Raw genomic sequence first — 27,968 nt, forward strand, 5'->3', positions numbered from 1 at the left:
GCAGTGCAGCCACAACACGCTGACCCCTAACTCCAGATTAGGGACTGATCTGGCCCTACCCACTCTACACCACAGCCTTGCACTAGATCTGGGACAAACACAGTGGGAGTTAGACACAACTTTGGGCTGCATCTGAGCCAAGCTGAGGACTCCTACACAGGTAACACATCAGTCCTCTGTGAGTGCATGGCCCCATTTGCTTTAACAATCACCTCCTTTGGGGCAGAGTACACATTCAAGGAGCATAGAGCCTGATCAAACTTGACCCTCAGGACTCCCAGTCAAACAATTTAGGGGCAGACCCTGCCCCTGACAGGGAAGTGACAGCCATGGAGCAGAGAGGAAGACTGCCTCACACCCTTTACTGACTTTAGATCCCACCAAAAGAACCACACCCATTATCAAGGGGATAACAGCCAGCACACTCTCAGGGAAGATGTGTCTGGAATCCATTTCAAAACCAGCCCTTGCATCAAATACATTGAACACACTGTCTACACAGGGATGTTCCCACATAAAAACGTTCCTTCAAGACCACAATAGACAACTTTTTCTTCAAAATTCATAAAGACAAAAAAAGTTAAGTAAAATGAAAAGACAGGAGAACTACTCTTAAAAGAGCAGGAGAAAGCTACTGGAAAAAAAAAAATAATGAAACAGAGCTCACCAGTCTACAAGACCCTGAGTCCAGAAGATGGTAATAAAAATGCTAACTGAATTAAGAAACATTACTGATATAAACCCAGATCACCGTAACAAGGAATAGAAACTACAAAAAGGAACCAGTCAAAAATAGGTAATTACATTTCTGAAACAAAAAGCAGTCTAGAGAGGAGTGGCCATGATGGCAGAGTAGAATGATATTCTTAGCTCACCCTCTCTCACAAATACACCAAGAAAGACATCCATGGACCCACGCATTCACTCAGAACACCTGCTGAATTTTGACCGAACATCGCCTTCTTCAAAAGACAAAGTTCGTCACAAATCTGATTAGAGGGAAAAAAAAAAGAAGAAAAGGGAAATTAAGTGCAGGATCTGCGGCAAAGGAGAAGTAGCACTTATATGCTAGGACAAACCCTCTCTAAAGGAAAGGTCAGCAGGGATGCAGGGGGAACCTCCAAGGCTCAGAGAAGTGCACAGCTAACAGAACTGAGAGAAACCAGCACAAAGGACCCCTGTGATCCCCAGCCCTAGATGTACCAGGACTAGCTTCTCAAGCCCAGCAAAGGGTTGGGGCTGACTGCAGAGGCAGCCTCACATGGCTGCAGTGTGCTGTGTGTGGCTGGGAGTGTATACAGAACAGAAAAGCCTGAGTCCCCCATAAAAAAAAAGCAACACTGCTGGTGCGCATTGAGGGGAGGGGCACAACATGACTGAGTCACAGTCTCTGTCTCCCCAGGCCTGCTGGTACATTCTTAAGAGAAAAGGAGTGAGGTTCAGCCATAACCACCATATTCGCTGGTGCACGGCTCACAGGTGGAGGTGGAGTTGAAATCTGAATCTGTACCCAGGGGCTCCACAACTTCATAGGTGGATTGAGATTAATTTACAGCCCCAGGCAGAAGGTACCCTTTTGCACCACAGGTGCCTTTGTGGACCCACACCTCTAAGACAAATGAGCAAGGTGTGGAGCTCTGGCACACAGCAGGGGTGAAGGCTGGTGCAGCATTTTCAGTGGGCCTGGTACCTTTCATGGACACAGTGATGGGGATGGCGCTGACCTGGTAATGAGACCATACAATTGCTACAGGGCTGGGGGCTCTACCAGTGCAGGCCTCTAGGATGAACGAGCAGAGTCCACACAGTGGGGTGAGTGCAGAAGCAGTGTTTTGTACTGGGAACGGTGCTCACCCAATAGTGTGCCACGATCCAGGTGTGTGACCTAGCAGCTGGCAGATCCACTGGGAGCTTTGAGGGCAGAGAAACTGGGGAACACTGGAGCAGAGCAATGACAATCCCACAGCTAAAGCAGAGGCAAGGGCAGAGTCAACAAAGAGTACTTAAAGCCCTCTAAACCCACCTACCATGCAACACAGCCCAGAAATGGGTCTGGAAGCCTCCATTCCAACAAAAGGGGAACAGGCCCAGCCCCTGTCAGGGCTATGACAACCACAGAACAAAAGGAGGCCCTTAACAACCAGCACAGGCTCTGGTCACCACAACACTGGCCACACCCCCCAATCAAAGGTATAACAGCCAACACACATGGAAGAAAGATGTGGCAACTATCCATACTTAAAACAGACCCCATGACAAAATTATTAGAGGTGCACACTCACACACACAGGAAGGCATCCTTTAAAAAAAAAGACCTTCAAGACCACAGTAGATAACTGACTCCATAATCCATAATGCCAGAGAGATATGAGTAAAATGAAGAGGCAGAGAAACTACTCCCAATAAAAAGAACAAGAGAAATCCCCTGAAAGAACAATGAGATAGACCTCAACAGTCTACTAGATCATGACTTCAGAAAGAGGGTGACAAAAGCACTGAAGGAAATGAGACTATGAATAGAGATAGAGAATACTACAAAAAGGAAATAAACTATACAGAGGAGCCAATTCAAAAAAGAAAACTCAATGGCTGAGATAAGAGCTGAGCTATAGATAGTCAAAAGCAGACTAGATAATGCAGAGGAACGAATAAGTGACTTAGAAGACAGGATAACAGAAATCACCCAGTTAGAACAGCAGACCGAAAAGCAAGTAAAAACCAATGAAAGCAATATAAGGGACCTACGGGATAATATAAAGCATGCCAACCTATGCATAATAGAGGTCCCAGAAAGAGAAGAAAGAGCAAAGAAGATTGAAAAGGTATTTGATGAAATCATTACTGAAAACTTTCCAAATAAAGAAGGAAATAGATATCCAAGTACAGGAAGCACAGAAGGTCCCAAACAAGAACTGAAACAGGTCTACACTAAGACATACTATAATTAAGATGGCCAATGGTTTCTATTTTCTGAACAAGTAGGCTTATTCTAGTAGAAGGTTAGTTTAACATTTTAAAATATATCAGTATAATTCACCACTAAAACAGACTAAACAAGGAAAAGCAGATGTTCATCTCAATATATTTGACAAAATCTATTGGGAAAGGCACAGTTGTAGAACTGCAAAGTGGACATGGGTTAAGGGTGCTTTTTCAGAGAGCTAGTAATGTTTTTTAACAGAAATTTAAGAAATTCTTCTGTGTTCTGTAACCCATAATTTTGGCTTTGCATAAAGATGCTGGAATCTTAATTCCTGAGATAGAGAGGTATTGATGTATATGCACCCAAAATAATTCTGGAATCCCACCAATTTGGAAACTTGAGCCTCCAAGTTAAAATCACATAGATCTGTAGAACAGCACAATGTGACATCCTGCATCTGTGAACTTCCTGATTTTATGATTTGTGCCTCATTAAATCTCAACTACTATATATAAAATAGATAAACAACAAATTTATACTGTATAGCACAGGGTACTATATTCAATATCTTATAGTAACCTATAATGAAAAAGAATATGAAAATGAATCTATGTATGTATATGTATGACTGAATTATTATGCTGTACACCAGAAATTGACACAACATTGTAAATTGATTATACTTCAAACTTAAAAAAAAAAACTAATTCAACAGGAAAAAAAAATTTCAATATCCACAAGGACAAACCAAGTCCTTTGTAAGTTATACATGCTCAACAAGCACTTTCTGAAATACAAATTGAATAAAACTCTTAGTATAATGCCAACTGTTTTAGCAGCTTTATAGTATGTTTGATTTTTTTTCTGTTGTACCATGTTTTCACCTTTATGAATGCCCACTGCAGTGTGCCCTCACCCAAAATGAGAATTATTAGTATTTTCAAATCTGCTGTTTGAAAATTGCAGCTTATATTTCAAATTGGGTTTATCTTAAATTACTATTATATTTGAACAGCTTTTCATACTTAATTAGTCATGATACTGGGAATAACATTTTTAACTTGTGATTTTATTAAAGTACATACATTTTAAAAATTGCTTGTTATTTCTCTTCAATGTTGATATCTTTATATTTTAAATTTCATGTGCTAATTGTTCAAAATACAAAGATAGAAAATTGCACATAAAAAGTAACAATCATTTAAAAATCCACCATTAAAAGTTCACCATGTTATTGTTTCAGTGAATGTACTTCCAAAGATCACATAATCTTTCTATCTGGTGATTCATGATGTCAAAAGTATCATGTTTAAGTGGACATGTGTTAGGATCTGTTTCTGGATTTGTTTTAATTTCGGGTTACATATGCTCTACTGTTCTGGTTTTTGTACATTTAAGATAGAGTTCACCATATGCTGCTCCATACATCAACCAGTCACATCCTAATTGAAAGGTGTTCCTCTGTTTCTGAATTATCTTGTCTATCAATAATTTATTGACAAATTTGAAACTTTTTCAAGTACTTCCCCCAAATATTAGATTTTCAATGGAATCAAATGTTCCCACAAATTATATTTTTAATTGGAAATTAATGCCATATTTATAAGTGAAATTCATTAGATTCCTTTTTCTAGTATATTTTCTTGGTAGTTTGTAGATATAAAGAAAAACGCCTGGGGTTTCTTTTCTTCATAGTTTCTCTTCCTCACCAGTGAGACCATGAAACGCCTTAAAATTTTGTCTCTTTCATGTAGGAATCTTTTTCATTTACTTTTCTTGAGATTTTTTTGCTGGAAAAACAAAACATAAATAACCAATCAACCAACCAATCAGCAAATAAAAACAAATATTAAAAAAACAGAAAAGATAAAAGTAAGTTTGTGTACACTCCATGCACAAGTAAAAAATCATACTCTAACCATCAGTTTTTCATAACCCAATAAAGTCCATTGACACACAGGCTGGAAAAGGCTCTGCTGACTGTGCAGACCCAAAAAAGCACTTTTGAAAGTTGCTACTCTCACTTGGTCTCTTTTAGACACCTTTGGGAAGCCAAGAGGAGGATTGAAAACCTTAAGGGAACTTCTCACTTGTTATGCATGATTTGTATCCCTCCAAAAATTCATATATTAAAGTCTTAACTCTCAGTGTCTCAGAATGCGAGATTACCATATTTGGAAATAGAGTTGTTGATATAATTAATTAATATGAGGTAATATTGGAGCAGTGTGGGCCCCTAATCCAATATGATTGGTGTCTTTATAAAAAGGGAAATTTTGGACATAGAGACCCCAGAGACCATATGACAGGAACATTGGAGTTGTACTGCCCCAAAACAAGGAAAGACCAGAAGTTTGGAGATACCTGAAACAGGTCTTTCCCTAGAGCCTTCACAGTGTGCAGAGCCTTCCAAACAAGGCTCAGACTTCCACCCTCCAGAACTGTGAGACATTAATTTCTGTGGTTTAAGTCACTCAGTTTGTCAGCTTAATTATTGGAAGCCCAGGTCACTAATGCAACATTTTTCTTATTTTAAAATATCTTTTAGAAGTTTCTTATTTTCCCTATCCTCGAACTTTCCATTACTTGTGGCAGTAAATTGCCTGAATCTTACAGGCACCTATACATGATTCATTCATTATTATTTTTCCACAGAGAGCGTTTGACTCTACATAATCTTCCTAACATTATTCTTCCATGGGCATTCCCATTTCTTTCCTCTGTATATCCCAGGCTTTTATGGATCTGAGGATCATGAAGGCATCATGAGGGCAGGTAAGATGTGCCATCACAACAGAGCTAGTTGCCAATCTTCACCGCTGAAGCCACAAATGAGAACAGGGCAGTGGGGATCTCTGCAGTCTAGACTGGAGCTCACAATGGGTAGAAATGACCTTGCCACTCAGGAAAGGCAATGGCCCAAGATGGAAGTATCCCAGGCAAGGCTCAGCCTTCCCAGTGACCTGAGGGACCCATTCAGTATTTTGCCTTTCTCACACAGAGATCCAAAGCGCACAGTTTACAGGGGATGGCTAGAAGGTTTACTCACTTATTTTCCACATCCTGAATGGTGTCAGGCAGGGGCAGATTTCTGGTTTCAGGTAGGAAAAACACAGCAAGACCAGCAGTGATTGGACAGACTCCATAGATGATCCAGGGCAAGGTGGGTAGATATATCTCTAGAGTCATCAAGAAGGGAGCCAGTGCTGACGCACACTTACTAGCCACCATATCTAATCCTGTAGCTTTTGCCCTGAAGTGTAAATGGCAATCATCATCATCATCATCATCATCATCCAGTAAAAATCCAGACATGTAATTTGTAACATTTGATTTTGACTTGACTATGGAAGATAAAACACAATAACTACATACATGGGCTTGATGATAAACACTTGTTTTTGAAATTTGCTCTGTAATTTTCTAGCTTCCTTTGTCAGGATCAAAGTGTGTTAAGACCCATTTCCATCATTTTAAACAGAGTGTAGCACATTGCATCTACGCTGACAAGTGGTCTAAAAAAATTAATGGCAAGATGCATTGACATACTGTTTAGCACAGTACATAGCACAAAGTCAGCATTTTCAATAAACTTTGGTATAATTGTTGTTAGTATATTATTACTATTTCTATTACAAATGGTTGCTTTATAGTTAACAGATCGTATTGCATTTATTCCTGCAATAAACATCAAAAGTCCTACTTTTGGTCCTGGCATAGTATCCATAAACTCTTATACCTGAGGAGAGTGGGGATGAGCTCAACATTTTGGACAGAATAAGTGGTGATAGAGGCAGCAGCAAAGCTGATTCCAACACTTGCCAAAGTCACACGCAGGGTCTGCATTTCTGGAGACAGAAAGACCAGTGAGACTAAGTAATTTGAACTGAAGGAATTAGTATCCACCAAACTTGATCAGGAAATAATCCCTATAGTTTACTTGTATTTTTGAACTATATTGAAGAAAATTGTACAGTTTGAGGGGTCATGGAGTAGTTGTCAAACTGAGAAATGTAAATTATCAACATAGGTGGTAAAAATTATCTGAATTCATCACAGCAGAACTCTGCATATATCTGATATTTTCCAGAGAAGGAGAAGACAAGATGAATCTAGAAGAAATTTGCTTTTCCTTATTCTGTTGAGTACTTGCTATATCCTTATTGTAGAAGGTAGGGTTGTCATGTGGACAATTGCTGGGTCTAAGACTCAGCTTTAACCTTGATGACTTTACAATTAATGTCCAGAATCTAAAGTGACCAATTATCTTGGTTTACCTGGGAGTAGGGAGGTTTTGCAATGTGGGATTTTCATTGATTAAAACCAAGAAAGTCCCTGGTAAACCTAAATGACTCAGTCAACTTGCTGTAGATACAACACTGCCATGGGGTAAGGATGGCACCAGAGAGTAATAGGACAGAACTACTCTATTAGTGGCCAGCTGAAGAGACGTTAGATCTAGATCAATGTTACACATAAGAAAATTTCTATGTGTAACATTGGAAAAAAATTGTCAGAATTTGGGAGCCACTAAAGAAAGTTTTAGAGAATGAGTTTTCTGCACAGTATAAAAAGATATCTAATTATAGCTTTATAATACTGGAAAGAACTCTATCGTAAAAGAGTAAGCTCTTTTTTGTCTCTTTTCCCAAGAACTTATTAGCAGAATTTCTCATAATCCCTCAGATTGGTTTGGGAGAATACTTAGTATATAATTGGGACCTCAGTTGACCCTAACTATAGACACGTGTGGCTAATACAATCCCTGAAGAATAGGGAAAAGAATGTTTCTTTCCCTAAAATCCAGTCTTCTCTCACCTTGTGACACAAAAATGTTGACCAAAATGGAAAGTCCCATCAGGAACAAGAGAAGTGTCTGGGTTGGTAGACGGCCCATATATTTCAGTGCTAAAGGTACAAGGCTTCGGACTAAAGTTGTGAGAGCTCCAAAGATTACCTGGAACAAGAAAATATTGCTCCCAAAGTGCTGTAGATTGAGAGAGATGCCATAGAAGGGTACTGTGTTTGCGAATCTGTAGCGAACAAAGACACAAGACATAAAATTTAGAGCCAATGTGTTACAGCTGATGATTATATTGACCCAGGCAACCAATGATCAGTGTTAAAAAGATCCAGTCTGATTTGTATAATACTTCATTTTAAGGTGATTATTTTAAAATTACCATAAATAATTAGATAAGAATATATAAAAATGATACTCCTTCTGCCATTCTTTTGTCTGAGTCACTTAGTAGAGTTGGCACTCACAGGAAAACATAACCCAATCCAATTACCAAACTGGATGGTATACAGAAGTTGAATATAGGATTGAAACTTGGAAATTAAGAAATAATTTCTTTTTGAGGGTTGTCAGTATGCTGTGAGTTCTCCCTTTCCTCCCTCAACCCCCATACTGTAACAAGGTTCCTTTTTCTCAACTAGTGATTGAAGCTGCAAAGAGACTTATCTTGTCCGCTTGACCTGGGAGCACAGTCTCCTGGGGTCTGACATAAATCTAGGAAATTTAAAGTTCACATCTAATTTTTAGGGCTGAGAGAAAATGCAAGAATTCACGCAAACAGGCATGCACTAACTGTACTACAGGAAGTGGAATCAAAGGTTTCCACTGGGGACCTACAATTTACCCAGTAAGCATCTAATGGAAAAGAGTCCACTTTAATTATCTACTACACCAAGAAAGAGCTACATTTAGACATTACAGCAGAAGAAACCACCACAGATCACAGTAATTACAAGCAAGTAAGTCTGTTTTTGACCATTATCTCTACTTTTTCTTTCCACACTGTCCAGGATTAAGAAAACTAAGTCTGTCACCTAGTGGATAAGGGAAAGGTGATAAAACACAATGCAGTTAATTGAAGAAGCAGCCCACTAGGAAGAGGTTAATTGTATAATTCAATAGTTAATTTCTTAAGCTTAGCAGTGGGTCTATATGGTCCTATATGAGCTTTTTTATAACTCTTAAAAACTTCAGAATTGAATTTAAAATCTCTCCCCCTGACTCTACCAAAGTAAGCACTTATATTCCCTGAGGAGATAATGTATAAGATTTTCTAGAAGTCCTAATGATAACATCCCAAATTGGAAACAAGTAGAAGTCCAAAGACATTGAAGCACATAAAGAAATTGTAGTGTATTCTACTGTAAACTAAAACACTAGGAGGGAGAATGAACTACAGTTACATGCATTCGATGGATGAATCTACATGAATGAGTATGAGTAAGAGGGGCCTGTCACAGAACACTTTTATCATTTACATTATGTGAAGGTCAAGATCAGGCAACACTCCTCCATGGTGATGGAGGTCAGAACAGTTGTTAGGTTTTATTTGGCACAGGAGAGGGCAGGGAGGAGGGAATGAGAGGAGGGCAGAGGCGGTAGTGGTTATTGTCCTAATACAAGAGGGGGCCTTCTGAGGAATTTGGATTTTTCTATCTTGACATGGACATTGGTTATATTTTTACATACTGAAATATTCATTGAGGTGTATATATTCATGATATCCTCATGTTACTGTTTGCAAGATTTACTTAAAATTGAGAGAAAACAATGAAAAAATTAAATGCCAAAATCTGTACTGTGATGAAAGTCCTCAACATCAGTCTCCAGTAAAGAGACTTGAAGTGTCACATGATGGAACTACTCCTCATTGTATAATCAGTTCCATGTCAGTCTTTTTATAACCTTTTGACTATTCCCAAACAAAGCAATTGTTTGGTGTGTTTTCCTCATCTATTACTTCCAAATCAGCACCTCCTTCTCACAACACAGTTTGAAATAGATTTATGTCTCCACTCCTTGAATGTTGTCATGCTGTGTGAAACTCACCTCACAAAGAGCAAGAGACAGATCCTCTTACGTAGATTGGGTGTGCGGAACAAGTCAAACATCGTAGTTTTGGTCTGTGCTGCCTCCAGCTCCTCCTGCATGGCAGATCTCAAACCCTTCAACAACAACAAACATGTATCACTTGCCAAAACAATGCCAGGTATTGTGGTGAGCAATAGTACCCAACAGGACAAGAAAGATGTATTCCCTTTCCTTCCAGAGTATCACAGTACATGTGCAATCACAGATGTGAACATGATATGAAGGAAGATGTAGGGAGTTGAGGAACACTCCAGCAAATTAGATAGCAGGAATGATATTTGGAAAATGAGGCAGTAGAAGGGGCAGGGCATCCATGAGAGTACACAGGCTACAGATAATCAGGAAGTGAGCCAGAGGAAGTAACTGCACAGTGGTCAAAGCATCTTTTCTATGAGATAGCCATGGAAGATGAGGGAATTAAGCTTGCATCCTCAACTAGCTGCCCTAGTTAGAAAAGCAGTTTGTCTGTCTCAATAAGGAGAAGGCAGGTGTCAGTTTATGACTGCCCTCCAACTCAGTAACCACTTTCCCTTTCCTGCTCACCTCCATGTTCAGAGTTTCTTCAGCATTCTTTATTCCATTTCTTTGTGCAAATTTTTTAAGTTCCTTTAAGCCCTTATCTGGCTTATTGGTGACAATCAGCCACCGAGCAGATTCCGCCAGCCACCTGATGAAAGAAGGGCATACATATGCAGTCAACTCTCTTCTGCTTGTCATATGATTATTCACAATGGATGCTTTTGCCTTCCATCTAATATCCAACATTCACTTGTTGGGTTAAGAACAGAAACCATGTAATTTACACAAATACTAGGAAAATATGAGAATGATCACTCCATGCAGTACACTTAAAGGTGTACTACATGCAAAGGATCACAGCCTTTGGAGTCAAATTGACTCTCTTCTTACTCTTTAGGAGATTTTCCAAGAAGCTTATGAAGCTTAAACGAGAGAGTCCCACACATGCATAATTCCCTCCCAAAGCTTGGCATGAGTTCTATCAACTTTGTGCTCATACTATACATTTATAATATATGTTTTTTTAAAAGAACACCCAAATTATGTAAGCTTAAAGCCCAATGAAGATTGCAAGTACTGCTGCCACTACCAGCTATGTCGGTAGCTAAGTACCCAAGTGAGTCACTTATTTACATCTGCTTCAGTTTTCTCAACAATGGCATGGGTACAGGAGTGCCTTCTTCCATGTAAGCTTGTTATGTGGCTAGAATAAGATAATAGATGAGTTGGACATGGATCAATCCTCGTTCTCTGAACACATATCACTATATTAAATCTGTCATCATCTCTCTGTGATTGACTAAATCTGATTCTCCCTAGACTGATTTTAAGTGTAGGAATGAGGTTATCCATACATTAAAGTTTGTTAAAATTATTTCAGAGAAGAGAGTGCTGAATATATAATACAACTCTCCCAATCTGCATGTCACTTTCACTACTAGAGAAACTATGTTGCTATTTTGTCAGATAGTTCTGTGAATAAATTTGCTGCCTCTTCCTTTTATCCTTTATTGTATCTACAATATTGAAAATCATGGACTATTATACCATAACCTGGTTCATTCCAAATAAAAAAAATGAATTTAAAATATTTCTTTTAAAATATTTGTGTCTATATTTTATACTATGTAAAATAATATTGGAATAACCCTATGACCACTAAACTGGGTAAGAGTTAGGAAGTAAGATGGCAGAAAACACCTAGAACTCCAAGGCAGATAGGTCTTTGTTACTATCTTTTCTGCTTCTCAAGTTGCACAGAGTAAACAGATGAGAGACATGGGTCTCAGGTCTAAACAATAAGAAAGGGTCCAGGAATTAAGAAAATCAGTATATTCTGATTTAATATGCATTTTTATCCCAGGTTCCTATGATACAGAGTGAGAGAGAAGGCTCATACCATGAGGAGATAAAGAAGACAAAGAAAGGTAGAGACACCACCAGCTGGAGGGTGCGCCACTCTCGAAAAACAAAAGCCAGTCCTCCCAGTATTATCTGTCCAACACTACTGGCAGAGGTTAGCAGTGTTACTGCCATTGCTTTTGACTGGGAACTTGTCCACTCCACAACTGAAAGAAAATCCAGTTGGGATATTAATGTCAGATAAATGTGAAACTTCAAGGTCAAATTCAAGGGTTGGAAAATGGAGTAGACCAAAATTGCTGACTTACTGAGCACACCGTTAATTAACATGATGACCACCACAGAACAACCTGACCAGAAGCGTAGTGAGCAGTAAATGAGGAAGGTGGGAGCAAAGGCCGTACAGGTCCCAGAGATGGCGAGCTGGAACAAACACCATCTGAGAATCAACCTTCTCCCAAACCTAGGCAACAGAGAGGCAGGTTAGATTATGCGAGCATAATAATATGGGTAAAAATTTATGAAAATGGAAGTATATGCTAAAATATAGAGAATGTTTTAACAACTGATTTCTTTGTACCTGGAAGCTTAAGAAATTAAGAGCTAAACCAACAACATAAATTTCCTCAAAATAACACTCCTTGTCTATAATATACACTAACAATACCAAAACTTCATCCTCCCTCCAATCACCAGGGGGACTCTGACAACAAGTGATACCACATAAAAGAAACTACACTGTTGGAAATCATAATATACCATAAGCACCCACTGTATTAGCATATGTAGTTAGCATAGCAGACAACATATATAGTGTCTAGAACACAAGAGAGCAAAAATTGTCTGGTCTCTAGGACCAGACTGAATTAAGACAGAATTAAATTAAGGCTAAACTGATGCAAAAGATCAGTTGACAAAGTATCCAAGTTATTTAACGTTTATAGAAGTAAGTACCACTTTTTGTTGAATCTGGATTTAAAGGCCTTAGGCAATGTGTTTTACCTAGAACACAATATCAGTACCATAACCCAGACAGAGGAAATTAAAGACATTACTCAGAGGAAACAATTATGTAAGATGGAGAACGATGGTAAAGGTCAAATAAGGAAAAGAGAATTCTGTGTTTCTTGAGTGTCAAGAAAAGGAGACATTAGTGGATACCACTTGGACTAAACAGGGTGTGCTAATCCATTTGCCCAGTAATTTTTTTAAAATGGATTGGAATTGGGAATTCCTCTACAATATTTAAAATAGAACTCTTAAAATATTCAAACAATTCACCCCCGCAAAAAGGCAGAAAATGTGAAACACAGGAACAAAATTGGCATCAAATAATTGTAATCATAATCATTATCGCCATCAAGAAAATAATCTAGAAAGCAAAAAATAAAATGGTAGACTGAAACAAAAGCATAACAACAATCACATCAAACTAATTGGTAATGGCGTAAACACTCTATGAAATGATAGAGATTACCAGAATAGGTTTAAAAAATGATCTAATTTTATACTGCCCACAATAGTGCTAAAACATTACAGGTTGACAGTAAATTGACAGAAAAAGATGTATAATTCAAACAGTAATAATAATAAGGATGATTTCTTTATATTAATATCAAATGAAATAAATTTCAAAACAAAGTACATTTTCAGAAATAATAATGCTAAAAATGTCAAATGTATCTGACCTCAATGAAAGTTTGAAATACACACAAAAAAATGACAGAATTAGATAAAGTCAAATTCTATAACCATTAAGCAATACCTGCCTCTAGTTGCCCCTTCCTTCTTATCCTACTGATAATCTCTAATATATGCTCTGTCTCCATTAATTTGCCTATTTTAGGTATTTTATATAATGGGATGCATACAACATTAGTCGTTTTGTTCCAGGCTGATTTCATTTAGCATAATTTTTTCAAGGTTCATCCATATTGTACCAGGTACCAGAACTTCATTCTCTTTTCTGGATGAACAATATTCCATTATATACACATATGTACATGCTGTATTTTGTTTATACATTAACCTGTTGATGGATACTTGATTGTCATCTTTAGGTATTATAAATCATGCTGTAATGGACATTGATGTACAATTATTTAAGTCTATTTTTAGAGTATATACCTAGGAATGTATTTGCTGGTTCATATGACAATTCTGTGTTCAGATTTTTGAAGATCTGCCAGACTATTTTCCACAGTGACTTCACCATCAATGTACAAATATTTTCAGTTTATCCACATGCTCGCTAACACTGTATCTGATTTTGTTTTATTATACTCATAGGTGTAGGTGTAGTTTGGTTTCCCATACAGTTTTTATTTGCATTTCTCTAACAACTGATGATGTTGAGGATCTTTTCATGTGCCATATGTTTATTTTTTGTAGAAATATCTATACAAGTCTATTACTAACATTTTAATTGGTTTGCAATCTTGTTGTTGAGTTCTTTATATATTCCAGATATTAAACCCTTATCAGATAAATGACTTCCAGATGTTTTCACCTATTTATAGGTTGTCTTTTCACTTTCTTGATAATGTCCTTTGATGCACAATTTTTTTTTACTTTGATCAAGTCCAATTTACCTATTTTTCTTTTGTCATTTGTGCTTTTGGTCTCTAAGAATACTTCTATGCTTTCTTTTAAGAGTTTTAAGGTTTTGACTCCTAGATATTAGTCATTGATCCATTCTGAGATAAATTTGTGTATAGTGTTAAGTAAGAGTAAACTTTATTTTATTTTATGTGGCCATTTAGCTGTTCAACAACATTTGCTGAAGACACTGTTCTCTCCCACATTGAATGATTTGGCACTCTTGTCAAAAGTCAGTTGGCTATAAATACATGGGTTTATTCCTAGATTCTCAGTTCTATTACATTGCTTTGTGTGTGTGTGTGTGTGTGTGTGTGTGTATTCTCCTTCTGCCAAAATATTTGTTTACTATTGCTTTATAATAGTTCTGAAACCAAGACGTGTGTCCTCTGAATTTACTCTTCTTTTTCAATGTTGTTAGGCTATTTGGAGACCCAAATTCATATGATTTTGATATTGAGCCTTTCCATTTCTAGAAAAAATAGCATTGGAGTTTGATAGGGATTCCACTGAAACTGTAGATTGCATTAGGTACGGTTGACTTAGTTGTAATATTAAGTCTTCCTACCTCATTAACATGGGATACATTTCCATTTATTTAGGTCTTCTCTAATTTCTTTCAGCAAGGCTTTATACTTTTCAATGTACAAGACTTACTCTTCCTAGGTTAAATTTTTTCTAAGTATTTTACTCTTTTAGAAGATTTTGTAAGGGTAATAACTTCCTTGATTTCCTTTTCAGATTGTTTACTCTAGGTATATAGAAAGACAACTGATTTTTGTGTGCTTATCTTATATTTAGCAACTTTGTTGAATTCATTTATAAGCTCTGATAGCTTTCTTTTGCATTCTTTGGAATTTTCTCTCTCTGTATATATATAGAGAGAGATCATGCCATCTATAAATATAGGTAGATTTAACTATTCTTTTTCAATGTGGGTAAATTTCATTTCTCTTTCTTTTCTAATTGTCATAACCAGATTTTCCAGTATAATGTTGAATAGCAGCAGTGAAAGTAGACATTTTTTTCTTTAAATTTTGATAGATGTATACACCTTTAAACCACTACCACAATCAAGATAGCTAACATTTCCATCATTCCCCAAGAGGTGCAATTTTTAATTCCCAGTTTATCCCTTCCCACCCCTTTTACCCCCTGGTAACCATAAGTTTGTTATCTATGTCTGTGAATCTGTTTCATTTTGTAAATAAGTTCATTTGTGTCCTCTTTTAAGATTCCACATATAAATGATATCGTATGGCACTTTCTCTTCCTGGCCCACTTGACTTAGAATAACGATCTCCAGGTCCATCCATATTGCTGCAAATGACATTTTATTTTTTATGGCTAAGTAGTACTCCTTTGTGTGTATATACCACATTTTCTTTATCCATTCATCTGTCAATGAACATTTGTGTTGTTTCCATGTCTTGGCTATTGTAATTAGTGCTGCTATGAACATTGTGGTGCAAGTGTCTTTTTGAATTATATTTTTCTCCAGATATAAGCCCAGGAGTGCTATTGGTGGATTGTATGGTAAGTCTATTTTTAGTTTTTGTCTTGCTCCTGATCTTAGTGTGAAAATTTTTATTTTTCTCACCATTGAGTATGAAGTTAGCTGTAGCTTTTTTTCTTAAATATCTTTTAACTTGTTGAATGAGTTCTTTTTTATTCCTAATAGTTTTATTATTTTTATCATGAAAGTGTTAGGTTTTATTACATGCCTCCTATGTATCAGTTGAAATTATGGGGTTTTTCCCTTCATTCCATTAAAGTGATATATTACATTGATCCATTTTCTCATGATGAATCACCTTTGCATTTTGGGGATAAATTCTACTCATTCATGGTATATAATCCTTTTAATATACAGTTAGGAGGTTGAGCCAAGAAGGCAGAGTAGAGAGACTCACAGCTCGCCCTCTCCCACAAGCAACAAGAATTACATCTACAAACCAATTGAATCACACAGAACAGTGAACTCTGGCAGAATGTCTCTCACTTCAAAATACAGGGGAATTCTTACAAAATCCAGTAAGAAAAAAGAAAAAATCAATGCAGGACAAGTCCTGCAGAGAGGGAGCAGCATAGGAAGAAAGGCACCCTCAGCTATGATGCCCTCTCTCCAGCCAGGAGGTCAATGGAGACAGAAGCAGAGCTTCCAAGGCTTGGAGGAGAAAGTGGCAACCACTTGGCAGACAGAACTAAGGGAAACTGACAGAGAGGGTCTCTGCAATCCCTGGCCCTAGACGTGAGCCAGCAAGTACAAGTGACTTAGAATACAAGGTAACAGAAGTCACCCAATCAGAACAGCAGCCTGAAAAGCAAGTAAAAACCAATGAAAGCAGCCTAAGGGACCTGTGGGATAATATATGCCAACCTACACATAATAAGGGTCCCAGAAGGAGAAGAAAGTGCAAAGGGGATTGAAAGGGTATTTGAAGAAATCATGACTGAAAACTTTCCAAACTGAAAGAAGGAAATAGATATCTAAGTACAGAAGGCACAGAGAGTACCAAACAAGAAGAACCCAAACAAACCAATACCAAGATATATTATAATTAAGATGGCCAAAGTTAAAGATAAAGAAATGATTCTAAAGGCAGGAAGAGAAAAACAGAGTTAATTACAAGGGAACCCCCATAAGGCTTTCAGCTGATTTCTCTACACAAACACTGCAGGCCAGATGGGAGAGGCAAGACATATTCAAAGTCCTGAATGAGAAAAAGCTGCAACCTAGGATACTCTATCTGGCAAGATTATCCTTTAGAGTAGAAGAAGAGAGAAAGAATTTCACAGACAAGCAAAAACTAAAAGAATTCAGCAATACTAAACCCATACTAAAAGAAATATTGAAAGGTCTACTCTACATAGAAATGAAACAGGAAGCTATAGAAATGAGAACACCGTAAGTGGAAAGGCAATAACTACAATATGTTGCAGGAGAATAAACATAAAGATGTAAAATAAATAAATAAGATAAAGGACATTAAAAAATTTTTTTAGATTCCATATATGAGTGATCTCATATGGTATTTTTCTTTCCTTTTCTGGCTTACTTCACTTAGAATGACATTCTTCAGGAACATCCATGTTGCTGCAAATGGCATTATGTTGTTGTTTTTATGGCAGAATAGTATTCCATTGTATAATTATACTCTTTTCTTTATCCAGTCATCTGTTGATGGACATTTAGGCTGTTTCCATGTCTTGGCTATTGTAAATAGTGCTGCTATGACCACTGAGGTGCAGGTGTCTTTTTGAAGTAGACTTCTTTCTGGATATATGCCCAGGAATGGGATTCCTGGGTCATATGGTAAGTCTAGTCTTTTGAGGAATCTCCATACTGTTTTCCACAGTGGCTACACCAAACTGCATTCCCACCAGCAGTGTAGGAGTGCTCCCTTTTCTCCGCAGCCTCTCCAGCATTTATCACTTGTAGGTTTTTGAATGATGGCCATTCTGACTGGTGTGAGGTGAAGGAAGGAAGGAAAGAAGGAGAGAGAGAGAGAGAGAGAGAGAGAGAGAAAGAAAGAAAGAAAGAAAGAAAGAAAGAAAGAAAGAAAGAAAGAAAGAAAGAAAGAAAGAAAGAAAGAAAGAAAGAAAGAAAGAAAGAAAGAAAGAAAAGAGAGGAAGGAAGGAAGGAAGAAAGGAAGGAAGAAAGGAAGGAAGAAAGGAAGGAAGAAAGGTAGAAAAAAAGAAAAGAGAAGAAAAGAAAAGAAAAAAGAAAAGAAAAGAAGGAAAGAAATGAACATAAATACAAAACAGAAACAGACTCGCAGACATAGAATGCAAACTTGTGGTTGCCAGGGGGCAGGGGGGTGGGAAGGGACAGACTGGGAGTTCAAAATTTGTAGATACTGATAGGCATATGTAGAATAGATAAACAAGATTATACTGTATAGCACAGGGAAATATATATACAAGATCTGGTGGTAGCTCACAGTGAAAAAGAATGTGATGATGAATATATGTATGTTCATGTATAACTGAAAAATTGTGCTCTACACTGGAATTTGACACAACTTTGTAAAATGACTATAACTCAATAAAGAATGTTAAAAATTTTATGCTAGATACTTCTCAGTGGCTTTTTTCCTATGTCTTTCAAAAGGCAAACATTTTTAATCTTGATGAATTCTATTTTGTCAATTATATATTTTATAGGTTATGCTATAAAATTCTTCAAATAATTTTTGCATGTCACAATGTCACAAAGATTTTCTGCTATATTATGTTCTAAACTTTAAATTAGTTAGCTCTTAAGCTAAGTCTACAGTCCATTTTGAGTTAATTTTGTACATATTATGAGGTAAGCTAAAAGTATTTTTATACCCAAATCTAGCATCATTATATTTTATACACATATCTAGCATCATTATTGAAAGGATCTTGTTTCTCCTTTTAAGTATCTTGACTTTTTTTCTTCTTTTAAAATGGCTTTATTAAGGTATAACTCATATGTCATGCAACTCACCCATTTAAAGTGTACAGTTCTACGTGGTTTTGGTATATGCATGGTTGTGCATGATTTATCTGGACATAACCCCATTGTAAGTCCAGAAAAATCTGTATATAATATAACAGAATTGATTTATCTATTCTACTGTTGATGGATCTTTATGCTATATCCAGTTTGGAGACATTGTGAATATTTGCCTGTTGTATGTCAAAAATATCGAAGTGATAATGCTCATTCCTTAAATATAAATTATTCAATGACCATTTTCATACCTGAATAAGTTCAAAATCTTTTTTTTTTACAAGAAATCAATTTTTAACCCAACCATATAATAATAGCCATGTTAAAAGTGAATGGTCCAAGCACACCAGACAAAGCACAAGATTGTCAGCTTGGACAAAGAGCAAGACCTTAGAAAAATTAACTGTATTACAAAGTATGCAACAAACTCAGTGAAAGCTTAGTTCATCTAAATGATTGTAGAGATGAGTGGGATGTGTAAGACTAAGGGAACTGCACATAAGCCTGATAATCTAGTTGATAAAGCCGTTTTCCCAGGGGAAGCAGGCTAACAATTCTGACACTGCTATATATGGATTCTGGAATTAAACAAGTACATATATGGATTGTGGTAAGTAGAACACAGATAGTCACTTTTGGAGAGGGAATGTACAGATAAGCAAGGAAACGAGAACTGAATGGTCATTATAGTATAGAGAGAGTTGGTGACATCAAAATGAATTCATGTTTAGATTAATATACATACAGACACAGAAATATCTACACTCATGGCTATATACATGGGTTAGAATACACACGTTTCCTTGTTCTGACAGCTAAGAGAGCTTAAAAACAATGGCACTTGAGATCAAAGAGTAGATCTAGTGCCCAGATATATTACTTAATTTTTTACTTTTCTATTTTTGACATAAAAATACCCTGTGAATAATTAATATATACAACATAATGAGTTTGGAAATAAGTAAACACCTGTGAAGTCATGATCGAAATCTTTGCCATATATATTTCCTACAAAAGTTTCCCTCCACCTTCTTAATTTTTGTCAGAAGAACACTTAACAGAAACATAAAAGGGAGTGAGTAAAAAGATAGAATTTCTGTACATGAATGAACTTGTTATCAGTATAAGTAAGTTTATATTTAAACAATGTTTTATCTAAGCCTCATTGTAGCCATAAAGCAAAAAGCTACACAGTAAATATACAAAAAATAGAGAGTAGGGAATCAAAGTAAACCACTAAGGAAAAATCATCAATTCCCAAAGGAAGAAGGCAAGACAGAAAGAAAGCAACAAGGGAAATACAAAACAGCCAGAAAGCAATTAATAAGGTGAGATGAGTGTGCCATACCTATTAATAATTATTATAAATATAAATGGATTTAATTCCCCAATCAAAAGACATAGAGTGACTAAATGGATTTAAAAAAAAATAGGACTGAATTATGTATTGCTTACAGGAGACTCGCTTCAGCTTTAAGGGCACATACAGGCCCAAAGTGAAGAACGGGAAAAGATACTCTACACAAAGAAAAATCAAAAGAAAACAGAGGTAGCTATAGTTATATCAGACAGAATAGACTTTAAGCCAAAAACAGTAATAAGAGACAAGAAGACCTTTATATAAAGTGAAAGGGACCAATTCATCAAGAAAATGTATCAACTACAAATGCATAACATAGTAACATAAATGCACGTAACATCAGGGCACCTAAATAAGTTAAGTAAATTCTAACGCATGTGAAGGGAGAAGAGACAACAATAAAATAATAGTAGGAGGTTTTCAACAATGGATAGATGATCCAGATTGCAAATCAGTAAGAAAGCGATGGACTTGAACTATACTTTAGAACAAATGGCCCTAATAGGTAAACAGAATATTTCATCCAACAGCATCAGAATACACATTCTTCTCAAGTGCACATGGAACATTTTCCAGAACAGATTATATGTGAGGTCACAAAAAAGTGTTAGAAAATTTAATATTGAAGTTATATCAAGTATGTTTGTAAACACAATAGGATGAAACTAGAAATCAGTAACAGAAGGAAAGCTGGAAATTTTACAAATATGTGGGGATTTAAAAAATGAGAAAACAATGGGACAAAAAATAAATCAAAAGAGAAACCCAAAAAAATCTTAAAACACACAAACATGGTAACACAACATAGCAAAACATAAGACATGCTGCAAAAGCAGTTCTGAGAGTGAAGTTTGTAACAATAAATGCCTATATTAAAGAAAAATAGAGATCTCAAATAACCTAATTTTATACTTCTAGGAACTGGAAAAGAAGAAAAAACTAAGCCCAAGTTTGCAGAAGAAAGGAAATAATAAAGAACAGAGCAGAGGTAAATGGAATAAAGATGAAAAGAAAAGAAAAGAAAACATCAACAAACCCAAGAGACTATTTTTTTGAAAAAATAAGCAAAATTGACAAACTTTATCTAGGCTAAGAAAATGAGAGAGAAAACTCATATTTAAAAAATAAAAAATGAAAGAGGTGACATTACAGCTAATACCACAGAAATACAAAGGATTTTAAGAGACTACTACAAACATTTATATTAAAAAGTGGATAATCTAGAAGAAATGGATAAATTCCTAGAACATACAACCTACCAAGACTGAATCATAAATAAATAGAAAACCTGAACAGATCAATAATGACTAAGGAGACTGAATCAGTAACCACACACCTCACCCTAAAAAAAAAAAAAAAAGGTTACTATCAAATATATATAAACAGACCATATAACTCAATATTTTAAAAAAAGAAATCAAAAAGTGGGCAGAATATCTGAATAGATTTTTTTCCAAAGAAGACATACACATGGCCAACAGGCACATGAAAAGATGTTCAACATCACTAAGCATCAGCAAAATGCAAATCAAAACCACAATGAGGTATCATCTCGTACTTGTCAAAATGGCTATCCTCAAAAAGACCACAAATAACAAATGTCAGCAAGGATGCAGAGAAATGGTAAACTTTATATAATGTTTAGGGGAATGCAAATTGGTGTAGCCACTGTGGAAAACAGTATGGAGTTTCCCCCAAAGACTAAAATTGAATTATCATATGATCTGGCAATTCCACCCCTGGGTACACATCTAATTCAAAAATATACATGCACCCCAGTATTTGTAGAGCATTATTTACTATACTCAAGATATGGAAGAAACCTAAATGCAGAAAAATGGATAAAGAAGATGTGGTGCATATATACAATAGGATACTACTCAGCCATAAAAATGAACGAAAGTCTGCCATTTGCACAATGTGGATGAAATTGGAGGGTAATATGCTTAGTAAAATAAGTCAGACAGAGAAAAACAAATACTTTATGTTATCATGTACTTGTGGAATCAAAAAATGAAACAAACAAATATATATGACAAAAGAGAAACAGACTCACAAATGTAGACAACAAACTAGTAGTGACCAGTGGATAGAGAGAAGAGAGAGTGGTAAGATTGGAGTATGGGATGAAGAGATACAAATTACCTTGTATAAAATAGATAAGCAACAAGAATATATTGTACAACACAGGGAAATATATCCATTATTTTCTAATAACTTTAAGTGGAGTATAATCTATAAAATATTGGATCACTATATTGCACACCTGAAATTAGTATAAAAAACTGTATTTCAATTTTTAAAAACAAGACAAAGTTGTTTTATGAATGAATTCTATCAAACATTTAAGGAAGAATTAATACAAATTCTTCTCAAACACTTCCAAAAAATTGAAGAAGAAGGTACAATCTCAAACTCATTTTAGAAAGCCACCATATTCCTGAATCAAAATCAGATAAGGGCACTACAAGAAAACTACAAACCAACGTCTTTGCTGAACATAGATGCAAACAATTCTCAATGGAATATTAGCAAACTGGTGTCAACAGTACATTAAAGGGATCATACACCATGATCAAGAGGGATTTATCAGTAGGATGTAAGGATTGCTCAACATGTGCAAATCAATAAATGTGATATACACATTAATGGGGTAAAAGATTAAAATAATATGACATCTCAACAGGTGCAGAAAATCAATCTGACAAAATATAGTATCTTTTCATGATAAAAATCCTCAATTGAGTATAGAAGGAACATACTTCAACATAATAGAAGCCACATAAGAAAAACCCTCAGCTAACATTGCCCAGTGGTGACAATTGGAAAGATTTTTCCTTTAAATTCAGGAAAAAAAAAAAAGAGTGCCCACTCACACAACTCCTATTTAACATAATAATGGAAGTCCTAGTCAGAGCAAGTCAGGTAAGAAAAAGAAGTAAAAGGCATCCATATTGGAAAGGAAGAACTAAATTTTCTTTGCTTGTAGATGTTATGATTTTAACAGAAAATCCTAAAGACTCAACCAAAAATTTGTTAGAATTAATCTACAAATTCAGTAAAGTTGCAAGATAAAAAATCAACATACAGAAATCAATTGTTTCTATACCCTAGCAATGAAATATCTGAAAAAACTAATAAAAAGGAACAATTCCATTCACAATTCCATTCACAATACAATAAAAAACCATAAAACACTTAAGTATAAAATTAATCAAGGAAGTGATAGATCTGGACACTGAAAACAACAAGACTTTGATGAAAGAAGTTGAAGACACAAATAAATGGAAAGATAACCCACCTTCATGGATTGCAAAAATTAATATTGTTTAAATGTCCATGCTACACAAAGCCATCTATAGATTATATGCCATCTCTATCAAAATTCCACTAGCAGTTTTCACAGAAATAGAAAACACTATCCTAAAATTCATATGAAATCACAAATTACCCCAAATAGCCTAAGCAATCCTGACAAAGAAGAACAAAGCTGGAAGCATCACAATTTCTGATTTCAAACTATACTACAGAACAACAGCAATCAAAACAGTACAGTACAGCAGAAAAAGAAAAACACATAAACAGACAGAACAGGACCAAGATTCCAGAAATTAACCCTTCATATGTCATATTTGATAAAGAAACCAATTTACTAAAAGGGAACAAGACAGTCTCTTCAATAACGATATTGGGAAAACTAGATAAACACATGCAGAAGAATGAGATCTGACTCCTATTTACACCATGCAAAAAAATTCACTCAAAACAGATTAAAGACTTAAACATTAAACCTAAAACAGTGAAACTTCTAGGAGAAAACATACAGAAATAGTTCCCTAACACTGGAGTTGATAATGACGTGACTTTTTTATATAATAGTCACCCAAACTGGCCTAAGAGTGTATCTTGTGGGTTTTTTTAATTGAAGTATTGCTGATTTACAATATTGTGTTAGTTTCAGGTGTACAGCAAAGTGATTCAGTTATACATATAGATGTACATATCTATATTCTTTTTTATTCTTCTCCCTTCTAGTTTATTGCAAGATATTGAATATAGTTCCCTGTGCTATCCAGTAAACCCTTGTTGTTTATTCTACATATGGTAGTGTGCACTGTTAATCCCATACCCCCAATTTATCCCTCCCCTCTCCCTTCCAATTTGGTAACCATAAGTTTGTTTTCTATGTCTGTGAGTCTGATTCTGTTTTGTAAATGAGTTCATTTGTACTATTTTTTTGAATACCAAATGTAAGTGATATCATATAATACTTGTCTTCATCTGTCTGACTTACTTCACTTGGTTAATAATCTCTAGGTGCAACCATGTTGCCACAAATGGCACTATTTCATTCTTTTTTATGCTGAGTAATAGTCCATTGTGTATATATACACCACATCTTCTTTATCCATTCATCTGTTGATGGACACTTAGGTTGCTTCCATGTCTTGGCTACTGTAAATAATGCTGCTGTGAAAATTGGGGTGCCTGTATCTTTTCAAATTAGAGCTTTTATTTTTCCTGTATATATGCCTAGCAGTGGGATTGCTGGATCATATTTTCAGTCTTTTAGGAACCTCCATATGTTTTCCATAGTGACTGCCCCAATTTACAGTCCCACCAAGAGTGTTGGTGTATTTCCCTGTTGATTAGTGATGTTACGCACCTTTTCATATACCTGTTGATTATTTCTATGTCGTCTATGGAGAAATACCTATTGAACTCCTTTCCCTATTTTCAGTCAGCTTATTTATGCTTTTTTTCTATTAATTATAGTGGTTCCCTACTAGTTACTGGTTAATATCCAAACCTTAGGGAGTCCCTAGAGTTTTATTAACTCAAGCAGATATGAGGCTGCCAAATATTTTTCTCATTCGTTAGATTTCCTTTTCATTTTGTTGATCATTTCCTTTGCTGTGCAAAAACATTATAGATTGACATAATCCCATTTCTCTATTTTTGCTTTTGTTTCCTATACTTTTATTGCCAAGATCAATGTCCAGAAGCTTTTTACCTATGTTTAGTTCAAAGTCCTTAGCTTAGCTATAATTCTCCCTCTTCACCAAATTTTCCACTCTACTCTTCTGTCACTGTCATACCCTCTTTCCTCACAGAGACTAAAATACATTTATCACTTTATTCTCCCCTAAACTGATCACTCAGCATTTTATTCTGAATCATCATAAAGGGCGCAGTCTGAAGACTGTCAATATGAACATTCTGACCCTGAAATATTTATAACTTGAATGCAGGGTGATGCATTTAGAGTTCACAATTTTCAACTGAAAGATTAAATGATGTTAGGTTTATAGATGGTAAGGGATACTTTAAGTCTCCCATTTCCCCTGTGAAATATTTGAGTGTGTGGCTGCCATGGTTGTCTCTTATTTCAGGATGGGCACAGTCAGGCAAGGATAACCCAAACATCTCAAACCACAAATTGACACCTGATGTCTATAGATTAATTACCTTATTTGGTTGCCTGTAATGAGCCTTTTTTCACAAAATCAGACATCCAAATTATAACTACAATTACTTCTTAATACAATTCAGTGCCAACTCACTATGCACCTAGGTTTTATAGATGCCTACTAATTGCAGTGGGGCATCCATGACGTGATGACCAATCTCCGAATCCACAAGCATTTAGCTCACTGAATCCAGGAGGGACTATACACAGAAGCCACAGCAGACCTACAGTGCTGGTCTCCATATCTGTGTCTTCAAACAGGGTAAACCTCCTGTCTTGAAACAACTTCCTCTCCCTTACCACAGGTAATTCCTTCTCATCTTTCTAAATGAAGTATTATGGTACTTTACCTCTAAACACTGTTCTGAATTACTCCCCAGATCTTATGGAGATGTCATTTTCTGTGTCCAGTACAGAGAGCTCTGTGGCAACAAAATTGCATTCACCACAATGAATCTAATTCTACATTTCCAACTATAGCTCCCTGGGAACCAAGGCAACCCATAACAGTGTAAATTCCATACCAGCAGTGATCTGGACACACTCACCTGTCTGAGAGATGGCCATATATGAGGCCTCCCACCAGCATTCCAACCATGAATAGGAACTGAACCACTGGTTTCTGTGACTGATAATCACAGACTAGGTCCCACTGAAAAAGAAAGAAACCGGCACAGAGGAGCTTCGCAGAATCTTATAATCCCTCAAAGTTCACTCACTCCCATAACCCTCACACACTCTCTGGCTTCCATTACTAAATATACTCATCTGTATCATTCAAGTCTCAGTTTAAGTATAGCTTCCTCTAGAAATCCTCAACTAGTTCTCCTAGGTTATATCAGGGCCAATCTTCATATTTATTTAGGACTGCATACTTCATTGGTTCTCAGTCTTTGCCACACATTGAAAACATTGAAGGGGGAGTTAAATACTGAAGCCTGGATTTTACAACTACAATGAAATACAATCTGATTTGTTTCTCTGACAAGTAGGCAGGGCATTAAAACAAATTTTTTAATTAATATAAATGTTTCAAATTTTCAACTAGACTGAGAGCAAGTGAATAAGAATAATGTTTCATACATTATTTCAGGTACTTCCTTGTATAATCACCATTTAATTTAAAGCTTTGTGATACTAAAATTCATGTCTAGTTGTTTGATTTCACTGGCCTCAATTGTAATGTAAGTGCTTGACAATTAAAAAGATAAACACTTTTTGCTAAAAGAATGAAAGAAAGGTGGTTACACTATCTACTCAGTAGCTGAAGACTTGAACTGTGTTTATTTTACATTATTCTAAACACCCAGATCATGTACTCACGAAAGGTAAATTGGACTTTTACCTCAGTAATGATGGTGGAGGAGAAGGAGCTTTGATCATACACCCAGCCATCCACACAGGGCTCCATGTCCAGATCAGTCATGTTGGGGAAGGTCCCGTTCAGGTGAAGGAGCTGCCACTGGGGGAGGAGGAAGCGATGACATTTTTCTGGTTTCAAGTTTGAATCCAATGGGATAGAGATTTTCAGTAGGACATCACGGCTAAGGATCCCAGTGTCATTATCAGAGACAGTGTCATTATCCAGGATGTGGACCCAGCAGCGATGACCAGGAATGGCTGCAGTGAAATTCTCCAACAGCACCTGACAGACTCCAAATATCACAGAGGGAAGAACAAAAACCATCTGAAGGATCTGGAATTTTCCCAGGCCACCAGCTTTATCCAGGAGCTCCTCAAAGGCCATTGTGAACAGGTGATCCTCAAGATGAGGCACAATGACTTTATTAGTTCAAAGGGAGGAAAAAAGTTTCCTTTCATTAATTCACATTATGTCTATGTGACCTCACACCAGTTTCTCATAAATGGGTCCCACCCACCTCACTACTGCAACAGAGAAACAGGAGCAGTTTCCCCAGTCTTTTGGAATCAAGAAGTGTAACTTTTTCAGTAAAGTCATGGAGAAAATTATTTACCAAAGATACTTCTATCTGATGACCATTAAATCTGTTTAAAGGTTTACTCTCTGAATGTTGCTTGCCCTCAGTGATTCTGTGAAATCAGCATAGGACTTTGGCATGCACACAACCTCTAAATAATCTAAAATAAGCCTGCTACACAGTCTTCAGTCATTTCCAGAAAATGGAATCTGAGAGGCACAAAAATGAAAACCTTTATGATTTTTCTGTGGCAAGAACAGAAAGCAAGGGTTTTTTTTTATTTACTACTGAATTTAGATTAAAATAATTAACAAAATACAGTTCTCTATTTGAAATTAATGGAAAATGGAATGTGGTGCAATTACATCCTTTTTGTAACTGATTCTGTGATTCATCAGGAACTCACAATAATTTTAAATTC

At 36.1% G+C, this 27,968-nt stretch overlaps 1 protein-coding gene across 2 annotated transcripts; it reads right to left on the bottom strand.

Moving 5' to 3' along the window:
- Nucleotides 1-3,971: 3,971 nt before the first annotated feature.
- On the bottom strand, nucleotides 3,972-27,552 carry LOC105091521 (solute carrier family 22 member 10). 2 transcript variants are annotated; one of them, XM_010983037.3, is made up of 10 exons: nucleotides 26,953-27,552; nucleotides 26,156-26,259; nucleotides 12,005-12,159; nucleotides 11,734-11,902; nucleotides 10,359-10,482; nucleotides 9,774-9,889; nucleotides 7,742-7,956; nucleotides 6,663-6,771; nucleotides 5,973-6,176; nucleotides 3,972-4,713 (listed from the first exon to the last, which is right to left on the bottom strand). In XM_010983037.3, exons 1-10 carry the CDS (start codon nucleotides 27,352-27,354, stop codon nucleotides 4,653-4,655), a joined length of 1,659 nt encoding a protein of 552 aa, XP_010981339.1. In that variant the 5' UTR covers nucleotides 27,355-27,552; the 3' UTR covers nucleotides 3,972-4,652. The 2 variants fall into 2 exon arrangements, with proteins under 2 accessions (XP_010981339.1, XP_010981340.1); XM_010983038.3 differs by lacking the exons at nucleotides 11,734-11,902; nucleotides 12,005-12,159 and having other exon boundaries at nucleotides 26,953-27,551.
- Nucleotides 27,553-27,968: the final 416 nt, after the last annotated feature.

Source organism: Camelus dromedarius, chromosome 12 (assembly GCF_036321535.1).
Source record: "Camelus dromedarius isolate mCamDro1 chromosome 12, mCamDro1.pat, whole genome shotgun sequence".
Lineage (NCBI taxonomy): Eukaryota > Metazoa > Chordata > Mammalia > Artiodactyla > Camelidae > Camelus > Camelus dromedarius.